Genomic DNA, 19,605 nt, shown 5'->3' on the forward strand with positions numbered 1-19,605 from the left:
AGGAGGAGCTGGAGGAGGGGGGGAGGCCAGAGGCCATGTTTTTTCCCCCCTCCTTCTGGGTTGAATGGGGGTATGGGGTAGGGAGGGATTAGCTAGGAGCGGTAGAAACACCCAAATACATTTTGGGCAATTCCAGATGGGGAAGGATTCTCTCTCCTTTTTGGGAAGAAGCCTAGGCAAATTGAAAGCCCCTCAGAAAAGCTGTTTTCAGATGGTGCCTACAGGTGAGAGAAGAGCAAATGGTGTTTGGAGTTGTCTGGACCAGTGAGTTGTCCCCAAACTCCCATCTCCCCCATCCACTTGGCACCTAGACATCCAGGAGTCCCCACCGGCCTGTGGGAAATCCGCTGGGAAGATAAGGCCATAGAGGGTCCTGATGTCATGACCAGAGGTGATGACAGGGCTGACACCTCTGGGTACCAGGGTGGGATGGCTGGGGAGCAGCGAGGCTGGACGAGCCAGCACAAGGGCCAGGCATGACCCCCCACTCCCACCCCAATGTGCGGATGATGGTCTGACCTTGGAGAGCTGGGAGACGGGCAGGAGGAGAATTCAGCTTGCCTAAACCTAACCTTTGCAGTCATTAAGGTACTATGGCCCAAAGAGACGGTTTTTGCCAGGTATGACGGAATTACCTGTGAGTGGGAATGGGGCTGGGGAGCTAGGTGACTCAGTTATAAAATATGAAGTTACACTTTCTTCTGTGGTGTGCAATTTCAGCCCCACTCTATTAGCCAAAGCAGGCACAAAGGTTATCACCCACTGCTGTCTTGGCAAAGGGACAGAAGGCAAAGACATTTCAGGGGATTGGTAGAGGATGGCAATTCAAGAGCCTGGGGGTTGGTGGCTCTTGGGGTACTGGGTGGTGGCTGGACATTGGCACTGCCACGTCTCTGGAGAGATGGGAAGAGGTGCTGAAACAGAGGATGGAGGAAGGCTGGAGACAACCCGCGCCTACATCATCACTTTCCCCAGGGCCTCTTAGACCCTGAATCTGATTATTATTTATCATTAGCACTGATAAATAATATCCTAATTTGTAACTTTCAGGCTACAAAGCACTTCTACATTCCTCATTTAATTTGATGCTGCCATTCAGAGTTCAATTATTCATTCATCCAGCCAAACAACAATTATTGGGCATCTTCGAAGTCTCAGGCAGAGTACTTTGGCACAAAAGCGAATACGACATGGTCTTTGGTTCTGAAGCACTCGGCCTCGTGGAGAAGAGACTTGATGCAGTTCTACCATCAAGATATATAGATGAGTGTGTACAAGATGAACCAGAAAGCTTGCTTTGTGGAGGATTATGAGGTCAGCCTCACAGACGGGGCGATAATGAGCTGGGTCTGTGCCAGGTAGAAGAGAGAGAAAGGGCATTCCAGGTAGAAGGAGCAGCTTTTCCTCAGTGGCTTGGGCGGGCCGTGGGAAATTCAGGCGGCTGCAGCATGGGTTTGGGCAGCACTTGAGAGGCAGAAGAGAGGGTCTGAGCTCCACAAAGGCCTAAAGTCTTGCAGGGTTTTCTGGCACTCAGGTGCCCACATCTCCCTCTCTGCAGCCTCTGGTTCGTTTTGCTCTTTGCCGATATTTCCACAAGAGGGCAGGCAGGGAAAGGCAGCCAGCGGCACCCAGGGCAGCTCGCTGCCTGTTTCTTGTGCAATTCTAGGGCTCGGATGTTATTTGTAAAATTATATTACTTAATCCCAATATGTGGAAAGGGCTGGAGAGGGGCTATGTTGGAAAAATTATTAGTATTATCAACTCATTATCATCTTCATAATACTCAAATATTTATGATTTTACTTGGAATAGTGATGGCAGATAGAGAAAGCCATCACCACTTTCTGTTCCTGTGACCTTAGGCAAATCAGTCTGAGCCTCACTGTCCTCTCCTGCACGTGTATTAACCTCACAGAGATATGACTGAATGAGGAAGGTGCCCACCACAAGGGCTAGGTAATGACAGATGCTTTAAATGTTAGTTGAATCTGAATATTATTGATCAAGAAAACAGTAAATAGTCCACAAAGCATGCTTCATATTTAACTGGCTTTGATCCTCCCAATTACCCTGTGAAATAATAGACTGGTGAGCAGGTAGGAACTACTGGTAAAAGGAGATATGGGGGGGTCTCCTGTGTGTTGCATCACTCATGATTACTTCTCCATATCTGATCTTTGAACCCAGTGAATAAATGCACTGCTGTCAAATCAAATTATTTTTCAGCAGATTATCTAATTTGTGAATAAAGAGGTTTTCCTTTTTGTCTGTACATCTCAATTTCTGTTTTCTCTTATGTATTCCTTTTATTACAGTGGTCAGGGTCTTCATTCTAAAGATGATTTCATAATGAAAATGATGGAAATTAAGTCGACTTAGCTCTTTTTGTTGAGTTTTGGTGAGAATCAGGACAGGAAAAAATTTTAAAATATTTAAATAAGTTTTGAACATTTCTTGACAAAAACACAGTTTTAAAATATACTAAATTAAACAAATTATTATGACGTGGAAGTTATAGCCTCTTTTGAAAAAGGAAATGGAACATTTAGCTTGAGGAAGATTCACAGGGTTATGATGGCTCTTACTTACTCTTTGTGTGCATATCACCTGGAGAAGTATTTTGATGTATTTTGCATATCAGGTGACAAAAAGGGACTGACAGGTGAAAGCTACAGGGAGACTGGTTCAATGCAAGAGAGAAAATATAATGAAGGTTGATTAAAGACTAAATAAATGGAGGAAGCTTTAATGAGTTCTACTTTCTTGTCGTTATTCAGCTGTGGCCGGATGACCATCCAGTAGGAATGCTGGAGAAAGGATTCAAGTATCAGATGGGTGGTTAAATAGGGTGCCTTTTGTGGTTCCTTCCAAATCTTTTATTTTATTTGAGATAATATAGTCAAGTATCTTTTAATAAACTTTTATAGATTGATCACAATATCAGGTAGAATCTATGACACAACTGGCATTAGAGATGGAATCATCTATGATTTTCAAAGGCTCCTAAAGATGATACAGGAAAAAAGAATGAAAAGCATTCTCTTCCATGAGTTTAAGTCTACAAAATGGTGCTGGTTCTTTTTTTTTTTTTTAAAGATTTATTTTATTTATTTATTTCTCCCCCTCCCCCTTGTTTGTGCTCACTGTCTGCTCTCTGTGTGCATTTGTTGTATGCTTTCTGTGTCTGCTCATCTTCTCTTTAGGAGGCACCGGGACCGAACCTGGGACCTCCCATATAAGAGAGAGGTGCTCAATTGCCTGAGCCACCTCCACTCCCTGCTTTGTTGTGCCTCTCATTGTGTTTCCTCTTTGTGTCTCCTTGTTGCGTCACCTCGCCATGCCTGCCCATCATGGCAGCCTGTCAGGTCAGCATGCTGTCTTGCTTGTCTTCTCTAGGAGGTACCAAGAACTGAACCCAGGACCTCCCATGTAGTAGGCGGGCACCCAAATGCTTGAGCCACAGCTGCTTTCCTGGTGCTAGTTCTATGCTTCTACTGCACTCCAGTCCTCACATCCACGTCTACTTCCACAATCAAACCAGAAAGTCATGAGGACCAAGTCTAGTCTAAGGCAGAGGCCCAAGATGTATAAAGAACCTCGCCAGCAGCAGAGAAGGTTCAACAGCAAGAGAACCTTGCTGCCAGCCCTCTCTTTGCCCTGGATCACACTTCTTATTACCATGTCCCTGCCCCATATCCTATATTTGGTAAGTAAGGCCATAAAAGATTTTATAAGATATCTGCAGGGCCCAAGCCCTAATCCCATTCTCTGCAGTAAGAGGTGCTCAGACCAAGGATGGACAGGCCAGTCAGGCCACTGTGGCCTGGTGTACGAGGCTGGGTTGTAACAGTGGCAGGACTATGCCAGGAGTTTGGCTTATGATAGTCGGTGGCGGGGCGGGGGGGGGGGGGGGGGCAGCTTGCTGTGGGACAGCCTGGGACCACAGACAAAATAAGCAGGGGAAGCTGGTCCAGAAGAAGGAGTGTGGAGAGAGTAAGAGAGGCAAGGAAGGACTTTGAGATGACAGAGACCACAAGGAGAAAGAGTGCAACCTTGACTTCTGATGGGTTTTCTCTTCCAAAGAGGCTCAGATGGGATAGTACTGAGAACAAGCAATACCTGACATTATTAAGCACTTATGGTATATCAGTCACTGTACTAACAGTTTTTCAAGAGTCATTTAATTTAATTCTCACAATATTCCTTTGGCAAAGTTGCCAGCATTATCCTGGTTTTATAGATGAAAAAAACAACAACGGACACTCAGGGGGAGTAAGCAACTTGCTCAAGTCCATGCAATTAATAAGCAAAACTGCAACTGTACTTCATTTCCTTAGGACATCCTTAGATGACCAAACTGCTCCCCACCTAAGATCCCTAGTTGGCCCTTACAGTTTTCCTGAGTCTGGTGTCTTCCATGAGCCTGGGCCCTACATCTGGAGCCTGCTGGTTCCTAGTCACTGGTCACTCTCAGACCACCTTGGTGCTCTACCCAAGCCACAAGCCCATTTGTGCAGAGCAATACAACAGAGCCGCTACCAACCTGAAGCAGCAGGGCCTTCGTAGTGCCCTCGGCTCCTGTCTCCAAACCTTCTGGCCCTGCCTTTTCCCACTGTGCAGCACCGAGTTCATACCTTGAAGCGTGCAACGTGGGGAGAACTGTAGCTTTTGGGTCCCAACATCTTAGGGTACAAGTCCAAGCCAAGCCTTCAGTTAGAGAAAGGTACTTTATTCGATGGCCTTTCTGTTAGGCTTCAAAGAAATATTGGTGAGCCCACTAGGAGGCTAGATAGCTAAGTGAGATAGGCCAACTTCAGCTCTGGGTGAACAGATTGACCTTTGCCACTTTATAAAAGTATGGCTTTAATTAAGGTAGGTGAGTGGAGGTGGGAAAAGTATATATCAAAGTCTTTTGTTGAAAGAAAAATAGACTAGGCAGCATTCTCAGCTATGATTAGACAGGTTTCCATATTTCTTGCTTGGGCAGGAGATATGGAAAGAAATAAAAATGGGTTTTTAGGCTGACTATGGATTTCAATGACATTTGTGACTTAACCTCTTTACCTAGGACAACTCAGAAGGAAATAAATTTTCAAATTTTAAATTAAGAACTAAGTCTTGGGGAGAGGATGTAGCTCAAATTGTTGAGTGCCTGGCTTCCCATGTATGAGGTCCGGGGTTCAATCTCCAATACCTCCTAAAATAAAAAAACAAAAAATCAACCAAAAAACCCCAAAACACTTTGTCTTTCCAAAGTCTGCCTGTGGCTTGCTTTTGTGCTTTGTTAGTATAATTTCTCATAACAAAAGTTCTAAAAAGGTTTTATCCTCAGGGATAGAGTTTCGGAAAAAAGTCATACTGTTGTAGAATTTGAGAGAGGTTTAATTATTTGCGTATAGAGAGGCCAGGACTCAGGAATGAATTTGAGAAGGAAAAATGGTTTATTGACGGCCGGCCGGACTCGGGAGCTTTCTGTTTGAATCTGGACCCTCGAACAAGATTTTTGAATCCCTTTTATACAGAGAGGAAAGGCTATATGGTTCCTTTGTTTCAGTTCTCAATAGGCTTGAATTAGCATATATATCTTCCACATTTTAGGTAAGCTTTTAGCATGGACTCCAGATATTCTAGATAAGCTTTTAACATATTTGGTTTGCATTTCCCCTAAATACTTAAAAGTTTATAGACTTTGCATTCTTAAACTGTTTCCTGGGACTGGAGTCGTTGCCCTTGTCACTAAGGGCAGGACTGCAGCCTCTTACCATTCCACACCCACAAGTCGAACAGCTTAGGTTATCTCTGAAGAGACAAAGAGCCTCCCACCCATAGTCCACATTAATACCTACTACAGTTCAGATTCCTGCAGCTCAGATCAAATCCAACTCTATTAACAGCACATCACAAAATGCCAGGGCTCCTTAGCAGGGCAATGCAAAAATTAGAAGTCAGATCTACCTAAAAATATTAAGAAATTAAACCAGGAAAATATCTTTGTCCTTATTTTGTAAATTCAAGAATTTTCTGACAATGACAATGTGCTAGCTGAGATTTCAGAATGAAACATTGGTTTCCAGATGCCCTACTTATATAATATTCTACCACGCACAGGCCATTTTAAGTGAAACTTTTAAGTAGACTTTTATTTTAACCTCCTGGTAACTTGTGACAAAGGCAGCCAGGACGGGGATCACTTTTGACATATTTATGGCACTACTTGTCTTCTTGCGACAGATTTAAATATTCAGAGTTTATACTTTCCAAGAAGGTAAGAGATCTTGACTGTCTGACCCAGCTGGAAATCAGTCTCTCATTATGAACTCACAGCAGGTAGTAAAAGTCATTATGATTTGGGGGGTCAAGGGGGGTCAAGCTTTGGAAAAAGAAAAAAATCCCATTGCGTTTTTTTCAAAAGCAATTCTTATTTTATAAAAAACACCCTTTTCCTGAATAACAGTCTTTTCAATTGGCCTCTTACCATTCAAAACAATTGCATTGTATGCCGTCTTTGGCAGAGTATCACTAGCTCCTTGGCCTGAGGGCGGTGCCTGATACAGACTAATCATCCACTGGGCCAGGCTGTCCTCATGCTTGAGGAATGAAAAACAGCTGTGTTGTGTTGTGGCTACCGCTGAGAGGTTGGTTTACTCTTTTAACATGTTGGCGTCAATGTCGCCGTATGACTCAATTTAGATTTAAGTGAACACAGTCTATGCAACTTTTGAAATATAATCTCTTATAACAACTTGTTGGCTTTTGTTTTATCTTTGTATTTTAGGCATATGAAAAATAAAAAATATTTTACAGCGAGCCTTAGTCAAAGTGCCAGAAATTATTTTAGAAGGGTGCCTTGATAAGGAGACTTGATAATCTGAGAAGTCTTTTTCATCTCTTATTTCTAAGTCCACAGAAGTATCTTCAATAAAGGCCTCCAAATGAGACTTAGGCAACCTAAAAATAACGATTTTAAAAATTAATTTTGGTAAAGTAAAGCTTCTTATTTAGAAGCAATCAACAATTTCAAAATAAGAAGGACCAACAAGAAAATGTTAAACTCCAAACCCAAATGTCAACTCTGGCAGGTATGGGAGGACAATTTTTGGTAAACGGCTTCCTTTCCCAGGAGTATTCCTGGGGCCAGCTAATTCTCAGAATGTCTTTAAAATTTGAAAAAAATAATCTAACATGCATAGCAGCATCTAGCACATGATAAGTACTCAAGGAATACTGATTAAATGTTGACTAAAACAATTATCAATAATTTAGGAACTTGATGAAATTGTCAGGATCATCCTGCCCAGACTCCTAATTTTCAGGGGAAATTTTACTTTTTCAAAACCACAGAGCTAGTTATTGGCAGAATTGGATCTAGACACGAGGGTTCCCAACCTCAAACCTATTTTGCCCAAAGCACTTTATTTTCTCTGGCTCTTTATGTACTTGAGTTTCTAAAGACTGAAACAGCTTGTGGCCAAGAGCTCAGACCAATGCTAAAATTCCCATGACTATTCATTCTTTGAACATAAAGGCATTCTCACATCTGGTACTGATGTGGGCTATGGGTGGAAGGCTCTTTGTCTCTTCAGAGATAACCTAAGCTGAAGGCTGTGGGTGTGGAATGGTAAGAGGCTGCAGTCCTGCCCTTAGGGACAATGGCAACAGGCTCCAGTCCCAGGAAACAGTTTAACAATGCAAGGGCTATAAACTTTAAGTATTTAGGGGAAATGCAAAAAGTAAATATGCTAAAAGCTTATCTAGAATATCTGGAGTCCATGCTAAAAGCTTACCTAAGATGTGTAAGATATATATGCTAATTGAAGCCTATTGAGAACTGAAACAAAGGAACCATTTGGCCTTTCCTCTCTGTATAAAAGACGTTTGAAAATCTTGTTCGGGGCTCGGGATTCAAACAGAAGTTCCCGAGTCCGGCGGGCCGTCAATAAACGTTTTTCCTTCTCAAAATCATTCCTGAGGCCTGGCCTCTCTATACTCAAATAATTGAACTTCTCTCAAATTCTACAACAGTACCACAATAGTGGAAATCTGCGGGGGTGTCATTTACTGGTAAGAAATCAGCTTGACTTTTCCCTAGAAAACTATCTTTGTAACAGCGTTACCTCAATCTGAAATGTTCTGTAAAAAAACAACAACAAAGTAATTGGGGTTAGAGGATTGTGGGAAGATGGCAACGGACTGACAGGCAGAACTGAATGCTCTCACAAAAACAACCAAGAATAATCAAAAGGTGCCTGAGGGACCTGTTTTAGGAGTCAGCAGACCAGGACAGAGCTACACAACTCCCAGGAGGGCAAGGGTCAGAGAGACGAAGAAGCCAAAAAGACAAACATGAGTTATCAAGCCCCCACGGCAGCTGGGAAACGCTCCCCTCCCTCACCTCAAGATAGTAAGCAGGGGTAAAACCCCTGGCTCACTGTAGCCGACTGAAAGGGGAGCAGACATCCTCCTCCCCATCAGCTGTTTCAAGGGGAAAGGGAAGGGAAGTTGGGGTGCTTCTCTTTAGTGAATTCTGCCAGCAGAGCCTGCTTTGAATCTCCCGTCTGGAGATTCAACACAGGAACACAGTTAAGGTGTATTGACCAGCGCCATCTGCTGTTCGGTCTGGAAACTGCATGGACAAAAACTCCCGTTCTCAGTATCTAACCTCCAGGAGAAAATCTGCGCCCCTTTAGTGAGTCCCTGGCCCAATTTTGAAAACTTAAGTTGGGGAATTTTAAAGACTGAGAATAAATTGGACCAAACATCAAAGAAGAGGTATGGGAAAAAACAAAACAATACGCAAGAGAGAAATTAGCCATCAGAGTAAATACACCAACATGTGCAGATGCCCAGACATCAGCAAAAAATTACAAGCCATACTAGGAAACAGGAAGATATGACCCAGTCAAAAGAACTAATCAAATATCCTGAAGAGATTCAGGATTTAATGCAATTAATCAGTGATAATCACACAACTCTCCTAAATCACTTCAGACTTAAAAGAAAATATGACTAAAGGAATTATCTTTCATTAAAAAATTGTATAATTAAAAACAAAACACAAAGTAATTAGAGGAGAAATAGTTCCTATGTAAGAGAAGCTAATTATAATGTCTTACATTTGGATGGTTCATTGCATGTTATAAAGCGCTACCTGTTTAATCTTACAGTTCTATTTTTAAAGTATCAACTAATTTGCCAGTTGTCCCAGGCTGGCTTACTCTGATTACCTTACTGCAGGCATAATTCATTTGAACAGGAGGTGGCAGAGTATCTGACCTCAGACAATACTGAATTGTAATGTCAGCTTGTTTTCATAGGTTTGAGAGTGAGCCAACGTAAAGAGCAGGAGAAACCTTCGTCAAAGATGAACATTTCTCCACAGAGGCAACAGGAAAAGAGCAGCAGAGCTGACTGGTTTTTAGGTAAGTGCCATTACAGGCCCTGCCTGCATCACCACCCCACGTAGCCGGCCAAATGCTGGTAACAGACATTACCTGCCTTGGCTGGTTGACTTTTGCTCCTGAAGACAGCAACAACCGAATAACATCCAAGTAGCCACCTTGAGCAGCGAGGAAGAGTGCTGTGGCTCCATCCTGAGAGATAGCAAAGTAAAAGCAGTAAGGGAAAAAATCATTTTTGCATTTATTGTAAGAGAAATTTGAAGGAAGTGGATGGGGCTCAGGTGGGTGAGTGCCCATTCTCTGTGCCTCCTAAGAAAACAAAAAACGAAAAAACCAACTCAGGGAAGCTGATGTGGCTCAGTGGTTGAGTGCCAGCTTCCCACAAATGGCTCCCGGGTTCAATCCCCGGCCCCTTGTACCTCAAAAAAAAAAAAAAAAAAAGAAAAAAAAGAAAAAAAGCACATACATTCAATACAATTTTCTATTTCCACCCCCTTTTTGATTTCCATCTTTTTATCATTTAAAAGCTAAGCATCAGTTAAAAAACAACCAAATTCCCCAATTTTATTTTGTGTGCTTCAATGAAGAGTGAAAAGTGTCCTTTTGATTAGGTCTTTCCTACTCCTTTCTCTTCCCCCCCCTTATCTGTATCCCCCAACATGCAGTTTCCCCATGTATAAAACGCAAGGTGCCCTCAGAAACGGTCCCTCCTGAGAACCTCGGTGACGTCTCTCCCTGTCCCCTGAACGGACACAAACACCTATCAACACAATGAAGCAATCCTGAATCAAGCCCAAAGCAAATATTTGTTTCCAACTTTCTTTGGTGTTCTTTTTAACTGGGTCTTTATGTCTTCCAGGCACTTCTTTTTTCTTGACGATATGCCATTCAGTAACTTCAGCCAATCTATCAGTCAGCTAATAGCAAACCTTCTCTCCAGATGCTTCCAGTACGAGCTCTCAGAACAGAGCCTTCACAGAACCTGGAGAGGCTTCATTATTTTTTAGACCATAGTGGAAAACCCGAGCACATCCTGGTGGAAAATACCTAGCTAACCCAGCTAATTACCCCACCTCCCAGCAGGAACGAAACCAAGCTAAAACACAAAACACCCTTCCCTGCAAGCCCAGGTGTGTCACATGGAGGGGGCTGGATTCCCAGTGGGTGCTGGCCGAGCTGCCAGACTCCCCTCAAGGCAATCATTAAAAAATTAATCAGCCTGTACAGACTTTAAAGCAGAAGTTTGATATAAGGTTAAACATTTCGTCTGCTCTGTATTGTGTTGCTATTAGAAGGTGTACCGGGTCCTTGGCAGCTCTCAATAATTTTCTGAAATGTTCTCTGTATGCATTGGGTTTTTCACTATGCTCTGCAAGTTTCAGTTCCTAAAAGTTTTCAGGATCACTGACCATTTTCTCCCACTAGATTTCAGTGATTTTTAATGGAAACATTTGGACTGTTTGGGCAAGTGTAAAAAATAAAAAACTTAAAATGGAGGTTACGGTGTCTGAAGTTTCTTGAATCACCTTATAGCAGAGAGGAATTTCTATGGGAATGGACTCTTCTCACCTTTTTCTAGGATTATGTGCCTCTCCAGCGCCTTATGTAAAAATATCATCTAACACGTGCAAATTCTACACCATGGCAGTTTGGATGGCTGCTAATGGCTATGCGAGGAAAATCACAATTCACTTCCCTTTTCCAAAGACTTTGGTTCTTCCTCCTCAACCCACATTTACACATACTAATATACACTCGCAGGTATACTTTACTGATAGCCAAAGGAATATCCTAAGCTTTAGACCTGCGATTCTTAGACTGGGGCATGTAGTAGAACCTTCTGCCCAAGTTCTGCCCTCAGTCTCCAGTTTAATTGATCTGGGGCAGGCCAGGAATTGGTTGTTTTAAAAGCTCCCCAGGTGTTTCTACCAAGCAGCTAGAGTTGCAAGTCATTCCTATAGCCCATTATCCGGTAATTCAATCCTTCAACCAGTAATGGCTGCAGGCTCCAAGAGCTTCACCGAATTTGAAGTGCAAAAAGTTGGGGTATTTGCTAGATACTTCAAAGAGCCTATGACTTGTCAGAGTTAACCACGCCATTTCTGTCGGTGGTGTTCAAATGGAAAAGTTCACACCTCCATATCTCATTTTACATCCAGGGAAGTATTGTGCCCTTAGGTGTAAGAGCTACAGGTCTAGTTGTAGGATAGCTTAAAATACCGTTCATGGTTCACTAGAAGTCTCACCACGAGACTCTCTCAAACCACTTCATCTCCCTCCATTTTACTTTTCCCTACAAAACCAGAATAACACCTGCCATAAATCCCATGGAATTACAGTGACAATTAAAAGAGCCCTTGGGGTAATGTGCTAATTGCCAATTAGCTGCACACTACGCTAGCAGTGGATGCCTTCAAAGGTCCATGGCCTGTGTGTACTTCACAGGGCCTCATTCACCCAACCTCGCTTTTTTCCAAATACTTGATTTCTTTTCCTTGTGTCCTTCCTCACAAAAACTCTACAACAGAATTTATTCTGGTTTTCGGTAAGGCCATACGCCAGGCTGTGTGTTTCATCATGGTGTGATTATATTTGCATCACATGGGTTTTGAAGATCTGAATTGTCTAGGTCCATGAAATGTCCCCTATGTACAAGATTTAAGAGAGCAACAATCAGTAAATAAGATTACATGGTTTCTATACAGGAAAAGCTTGTCTGGCCAACCATATCTTCTAACTTTCCCAGACTAAAACCCTCCTGCCCATTAAAATATTTTTGAAGTTGGCACTTCTGGCATCTGAGTTCAGATGTCCACCTCCTGTCCCTTGGAAACGCACTCACATAAAGTTGGTCATGGATGTTGGCTCCGTGCTTCAGCAAGGTCTCCACCACGCGCATGTGCCCGTACTGACTGGCGGCCAGCAGGGCGGTGCCTCCGTCCTAGGGGGAGGCAAAGTACAGACATATTAGAGACAGAGGAGGCAAGTATTTCACAAGCGGATGCTCCGCACAGAGCAAGAACTTTGGAGAAGAATTCTCCTACAGATAATACCAAACTCATACTTTTTATTTTTTACCTTTTCCTTGCAACCATGACTCAGTTCATCATAATGACATCATTATGGTGAACACTTGGATGACTTGCTAGTCATATAATACAATGTTTTTACCAAGTTAGTAGGATTAATTAAAACATTTCCCATGCCAAATGCAGAAACATCTATTTGCCTTTCAGTATGGGAAACAAAGAACAGAAAGTCTGTACCAATCAGTTCCATCTTGGAATGGCTACAAAAGCCCCCTGTGGCTTCCAGGCAGAGAGCCTTCTGACAAATGTTGGCTTCTCCCTGCAGTGCCACCCAGTGGACTGCTTTTAACTACCTGGGGCCATTGCCCTCACGGTACAAGATCTGCATCTATTAAAAGAGTGGATAATACAAACATTCCATGCATCCTGGACCATGTGCCAATTCATCCAGATTCTTTCCAAGTGAGGGCCCTAGAACTAAACACAGCATGTAAAACAGATGGGGTCTGAGATGGGATGGGGCTAGCCTTTGCTCCATTTATGCTACCTTTATATGGTCTGGGTTAGAATTAACTTTTATGTCAACCACATCATGCTACTGACTCACTGAGTTTGGGGTCAACTAAAGCCCTTAATGGTTATTTTTTTCAGGTTCTGCAGCTAAGGCATTTTCTTTGCCCATTTAGCACTGTTGAATTGTTTGGCTCTATAAATCGGTATGTGGACATTTGAATGCATTATAAATAATACAAGCATATGTAATCTGGTTCTAAAATATGAATCATAAATAAGATAGTGTAGTTTTAAAATGTTGGCATAGGGCGTTTGTTCAAAATGCCTGCCCTTCGCGTCCCACCCTCAAAGGGTCTGATTCAGTAGGTCTAAGGTGAGGTCCAGAAATACGCCTTTTGACCAGTCCTGTGGGGTGAATGTGACGTGCAAGTGGCAAGCGGCCGTCACTTGGAGAAACACTGCTCTAAGAGCGCTTGTATTCGCAGGAAGGCGAGACCCAGGGGGACGCGAGGGGCTTCATTTGAGCTGGGCTTTGAAGGGTGGGAAATGGGAGGGAGGGAGACAGAAGGCTGCGGCTGGTGGCGGTGTGTATGTGTCGGTGGGTGGGGGAGCATCGAGAAATTGCTTAACAGCAGCAACCAGTACCACCATCTCCAAATTTTGTTCTGTCAATTTTCCTGGCTCTTTGCCTAATGAGGTAACAGAACAGATAAAATAGAATGGTTATAGGAGAACTGATACCTTTCATTTTTACAACACTTTTTTTTTTTTAGGATATAGATTTAACAACAAGGGGAACAATGACTGAAATGAAGCCAGTTTTGATAACAGGATCGTATTAAAATTCAGAGGCTCCTGACACAGACACCTTCTCATGGAAGGCTCTTAGACACCTGCAGTTGACCTAATGGAAACATAAGGAGTTTCTCCTGCTGGGCCTCCTATTATGTGGATTCCTGGGACAGCCAAGCTAGCTACTGTACAAAGGCTTTAAGCCAGCATTAACTTGCTAACCAGGAGAAAACAAAGCAGCAAGATGGCCAATTTTACTTAGTTCAAAATTGAGATTTAGGTTCTCAGAACTTTGCTTTCCATTTTCAGTTGTATCACCTTTATAATGAAACCAAAATGATAAATAATATAAAATATATACAGATTTTGTGCATCTACTGTACATTATTTTTGGTATGTTTGGAGGCAGGCACATGATCCAAAACAGGTTTCAGAAAAGACAGAAAACCCTTTCTGAAATTCAGATCTACTTTATAGTTAACAGAAAAAAAAAAAAAAAACCAATGAAAACTCCCTGGATATCTAAATTTCACATACTAATGGATCAAGGAAACTTAAAAGTTTCCAACTAAGACAAATTTTCAGGGAATTTCTTTTATTATGATTAGGTCAGAAATAAGCTGACAATTACAAAACTCTTAATGGCAGTTCAAATTTTCCTACTACAAAAACAGACTCATATAAAAAATATCGTGAATTCAAAATTGATCTTTCATAAGTCTAAAGTGAAAAAAATCAATAAAGACTTTAAACGAAGAACCACAGCTCCTTGCCCAACTGTATACTTTCTAATTATGTTTTATATTTCAGTGAGGATAACTCATGAAAGTAAACTGTCTGCCAGACCACCCTTCTTAAAATCTCTCAGATTTCACTCAAATCACCTTAATACTATGACCATTCCTATCAAAGTAATGGGATTAACTAACTTTGAGTGGAAAAAGCACATGGAAAAAGGGACAGTTTAAAGCCACCTGCTACTGTATGCTTCCTGGTCACAAAACTTAGTGTCCCAGGGAAGAAAGCTTCAGTGCAAGAATTTCCCATGAGATTCTCCAATTGTGAGTCCAGACTAAAAATGTAATGTTTTGAGTCAAATCCCAAGGATTATCTCTGAACCAGTACAAAGTAACCTTGCTAAATCCACCTACTTAGGCTTAAAATTTTATATCCAGGATGGCTGAAATTCTTTGCCACAGTATGAAATCAAGAAGCTTCTCTTACTTTGGTTCTACATTCAGTGGACGCTCCAAATTCAAAGAGGAACCGCACGATGTCGTTGTGGCCTTGTTGGGCAGCAAAGAACAGAGCGGTTGTACCTGACTGGGAGGGGGAGAGACTGGTTTTAAAGGACATGTGGTTACACACACGTTTGCAAAGAAAACAATATCCTTGAACATAAACCTGGCCTAGGAAGCGACTACATTTGAGCTGATTCTCTTCCTTGGGCCAGAGAAGTGACATGAAAGGAAAACTTTATTCTTGGTGTTTTGAATGGTGGCCCCCGAACGATATGGCTACGTCTGAATTCCTGGAACTTATGAATATTACCTTATATGGTAAAAAAGTGAATGTTACTTTATAGGGCAAAAGATGTGATTAGGTTAAGGATTTGAGAGGAGAGCTTATCCTGGAGTATCTGATGAGTGTCCTTGTAAGAGTGAGGTGGAGGGAGATTTGACACACAGAAGAGGAGGGGGCCATGTGACCATAGAGGCAGAGGGTGAAAGGATGTGGCCGCAAGCCAAGGCCTGCAGACAGCCGCCAGAAGCCGGAAGAAGCAAAGAACAGATTCTGCCCCAGAACTCCCAGGGGAGCACAGACCTGCGATTTCAGACTTCTGGTCTCCCGAACTGTGCGAGAATCAATTTCTGTTTTTAAGCCACCCAGTTTGTGGTAAACTGTGGCAATTTGTTATAGCCACCACGGGAAAGTATTATACTTGTATCGTGTGTGGGTGAGACTAACATTCATGAATACGGGGAAGAATTCTGGTTACACAGTTTAGCACCCTAGACTAGGAATCTTACAGTGCAAGAAAGAATCTACATAATTCAGTCATTAGTTTCTTCCACTGTGAGCTCAGAGTGAGAAGGGGCTCTTAAAAAAAGGACGTATGAACAATCAACAGCCAAATTCTGAATTTTAAACTGATGATGATATTCCAAGACACAATTTTTAGCATCCTTTCTCCCCTGCCACTTTTACAAGCCTCCTCAAAGACTGGTATCCCAATCTTAGTGTAATATGAGCAAAACCCATACCTCTCTGTGGGCAATTTATATTTTGCATATAAAGATGCTCATCACTTCTGTTTCTTGAACTTGGGAAGAAGCTAACATAACACTTCCCCAGGAAGAGGGAAGAGAAAACTCTCTTTCCTCAGCTTTCCCAGAGATGTTAAGATGGTAGGGTCTCACCCAGGTATGACAGGAGAGCCTGTGCTAGAACTACTGGTCCTTGGAAGCTCACTCTTCAGGCTGTGTGTGTGTACAGGGTGTGTATTTGCAGGCAAGGAGGCAGACCACTATGGCAGAAGGTATGACAATAGTTCCCAGAAATAACCAGTTTCAGGCTGTTCCCTCAACCAGTGTCTGCCCCAGAAGGCAAGGTGAGGGGTCCATTACAGAGCCTTTCTGGGGGCAATGCAGGACCAATTTCTCCTTGGTTCCCACAGAAACTGGGAAACTTCCTCCTTTGTCCAGTTGCTTCTTACAGGGGAAGCAACTGGGTTCCAGAAATCTTAAGATGTAAGCAGCTCTGGATGAAGAAACTTGGCTAGGATAGGAAAACTCTTACCTTCTTAATCGACATTAAATTTTAGAGACTATCAAGGGTCATTTCTAGGTGTTTCTTTATGAAAAGAAAGGGTTTGTGTTTCAGTAAGCTTTCTTGATAGGTCCATTACAAAAACCTTATTTATAGCAGTTTGAGTTATTTTGGGAACACATAGACTACTAATTATTATGCACATAATGTGCAATCTGTAGGCAACAGGGGCATGACTTCAGTCCAGAATGCGCATAAAGGCCTTAAACACATGTGCTTTACTGATGATCCCCAGGGCTTCATGTCAACTGCATTTGCAGTTCTGTGCCTCAGAGCTGCCATCAGCCAAAAGCACGATGGTCTCTCAGGACATTAGCTTTCGGATGAGATCTCTAGCAAGCTCTGTGTGTCTAGACACTCTTAAGGAAACAATGGCAGGTGGTTTTTCAGGAAACAAATATTCTGATATTGTACTATGGCTCAAGAATGGACCCAAAGAATTCACTATAAGAGTAAGTTCCAAAGCACCATGAATCACTCTTTTAGCTTCCCTTTGGAGCCTCTCTGGTTTGGCAGCTCCATGGTTCCAGGTTGGCATGGTCTCAGGAAATTCAGGGGACCCCTGGGAACTTACAGAGCATCCTTATTTGAACCATACAGGTTATCCCTAACCTGGGAACACCTAGGGTAATTCTTCAAGGGCCCAGTGCACAGCGCTTTTTATGACTAAGATTGTTAGTTGAGCAACTTGAACCAAGCAAACAGATAAATATAAGATCATAAAAACCATGCCTTGGCTGGAAAGCAAACAAATACTTCTCTATCTCCTTCTCCCAGCTTTTCTCAGTTATTGTTATGAAGTTTTTATGCATGTTAGACCTGCCCTAAAGGAAGGTATGGACACGATGAAAGTTTGGGTTATGAGTTGTCCTTTTGGAAACAACAATGGCTGGATCAAGGAGGACCAAGCAGCCCAGTCTGGCTTGGAGGTCAGCCCAGGATGTCCATCTGAGGCCTGAGTCAGTGTGGCTGAGAGGGCAGAGTCGCTGAAGGGATGGCTTGAGGATGGGTCCTGGTGATGGTTGATTTACCAGGGCCTAAACTGGCTCAGAAACACATGGAACCTCCTCAGCCCTGAAGCCCAAAGGTAGGTTAAAATGCCCTAGCTCCTGCTGCTCCTGTAGACTGCTCTAAGGATGGAATGTAGGGCTGGATGGAACCCCTTGAATGTCTAGTGGGGACAGGTTCATATTTTAATCTGATGTTCATCCCCATGAATGAGGAGTTTATCTAATACATGGTTGATCAGAGAAGTCCTTTGAAATAGTGAGGATAGCTGAGGTGTCATAGCAAGTGAGTCCCTTTAACAATAGACCTTCTAAAAATATAATGACCCTTCTAAAAATGTGAACTCTACCCTTCAAAAGATAATTTGACCTTTTGAAAACACAATACTAAAACCCTATACATTCTATAGCAGCTCATAGCAAGGGAAGATGTTAGGATTGCCTTACACCTGACCAAAAATGTATGAGGACTTAAGGGATGTGGGTAGAGGTTTGTTTACCTCAGATTGAAACACGGCCCTGACAAGGTACACTCAACTGTCGCACAATTGAAGGACTACCAGACCGTATTTTAGGCTTAGTAACTCCTGAAATCTGGGCTTTAACAGCACGTAGTAAAAATGCAATGGTTCCTCTCATCCTCTTTACCAGTTCACTATCATGAAGACCTTAACTTTCTCTCTCACCCTGGTCATTCTTCCTCAAGCACAAATACCTGACCTACCTCTCTCTGGAGGTTGATGTCTGCTCCTTGCAGCACCAGTTCCCTCACGCAGTCCAGGTGGCCGGCGTAGGAGGCTACCATGAGGAGCGTGGTGCCGTGCTGGTGGAGGAAAATAGAGAGTCAGGCCCCCGCCACGTCGGCGAGAGGGCCTGCAAGAAGACTGCGGAGATGTCAGCTCCACTTGGGGTGCTTCTGAGCGCAAAACTTCTCACAGCAATGGAAGTGCCTCGTGAATACTCTTATATAATGTAGAAAAGATGGACTAAAAGCTAAGTGACATTGCAGGGGTTGAACATTTCAGTTTAAAAACTCCCTACCCCCCATCATTTCATTCAGAAATATGGTCCAGTTCTTGCATTTCAGGGCAGCAATCACATCATGATCTCATTTTATGATTTGTATGAAATGATTCCTGGGCCCAAACATGATTATTAATGCAAATAGATCAGACGGTCCCATTCCTTTTCTGTATTTTGAAGCCTACATCTTCAAGAGGATTCAGGCCAAGACAAAAGGCACCATGATGAAAAGAGCGGACAGTCCGCAGCCTGGAGGCCTAAGCCTTCCTCCGTCATCAACCTACAGCATAATCTGGGTGAGCTGCTTAAGATGATTGGCATTTGTTGGCTTCATCTTTAGCAGGCGGGGCTGGGTCAGATGCTCACCAAAGTCTCTTCCAGCATCAAGATTCCAGGACTTGAGACATACCATGCGATATGGGTCCTTCCAATTAAACCAAACTTTGGTGGTTCTAATTTGCGTTGTTTTCAAGGGCTTCTAAATGGTGATTTAACGCACACCTCTCCAAGTTCAACAACCTGCCTTTCAGGAGTGGAAGACAGGGAAACGGACTTGGCCCAGTGGTTAGGGCGTCCGTCTACCACATGGGAGGTCCGCGGTTCAAACCCCGGGCCTCCTTGACTCCTTGACCCATGCGCAGTACTGATGCGCACAAGGAGTGCCCCGCCAGGCAGGGGTGTCCTCCGCGTAGGGGAGCCCCATGCGCAAGGAGTGCGCCCCGTAAGGAGAGCCGCCCAGCACGAGAGAAAGTGCAGCCTGCCGAGGAATGGCCCCGCCCACACTTCCCATGCCGCTGACGACAACAGAAGCGGACAGAAGCGGACAAAGAAACAAGACGCAGCAAACAGACACAGAACAGACAACGGGGGGGGGGGGGGGGGGGGATTAAATCAATCAATCAATCAAAAAAAAATCCTGTTATTCCAGTCCACTCTGATACCTGATGAGTATATGTCTCTATGTGTGTATTTTTTAAAAATACTAACTGGTTGTGAAGAGAGGATATAATGGGT

At 43.0% G+C, this 19,605-nt stretch overlaps 1 protein-coding gene across 4 annotated transcripts in view; it reads right to left on the reverse strand.

Annotated features, from left to right (window-relative positions):
• ANKRD29 (ankyrin repeat domain 29) overlaps window positions 1-19,605 on the reverse strand; it is a 56,111-nt gene that overhangs the window by 17,484 nt on the left and 19,022 nt on the right. For all 4 annotated transcript variants that reach the window (XM_058277553.2, XM_058277556.2, XM_058277552.2 and 1 more), the window contains exons 3-6: window positions 18,293-18,391; window positions 14,957-15,055; window positions 12,241-12,339; window positions 9,492-9,590 (exon numbers count right to left, since the gene is read on the reverse strand). In XM_058277553.2, the coding sequence (XP_058133536.1) occupies window positions 9,492-9,590; window positions 12,241-12,339; window positions 14,957-15,055; window positions 18,293-18,391 (396 nt within the window). The remainder of the gene's footprint in view (window positions 1-9,491; window positions 9,591-12,240; window positions 12,340-14,956; window positions 15,056-18,292; window positions 18,392-19,605) is intronic.

Source organism: Dasypus novemcinctus, chromosome 16 (assembly GCF_030445035.2).
Source record: "Dasypus novemcinctus isolate mDasNov1 chromosome 16, mDasNov1.1.hap2, whole genome shotgun sequence".
In the NCBI taxonomy this organism is placed as follows: Eukaryota; Metazoa; Chordata; class Mammalia; order Cingulata; family Dasypodidae; genus Dasypus; species Dasypus novemcinctus.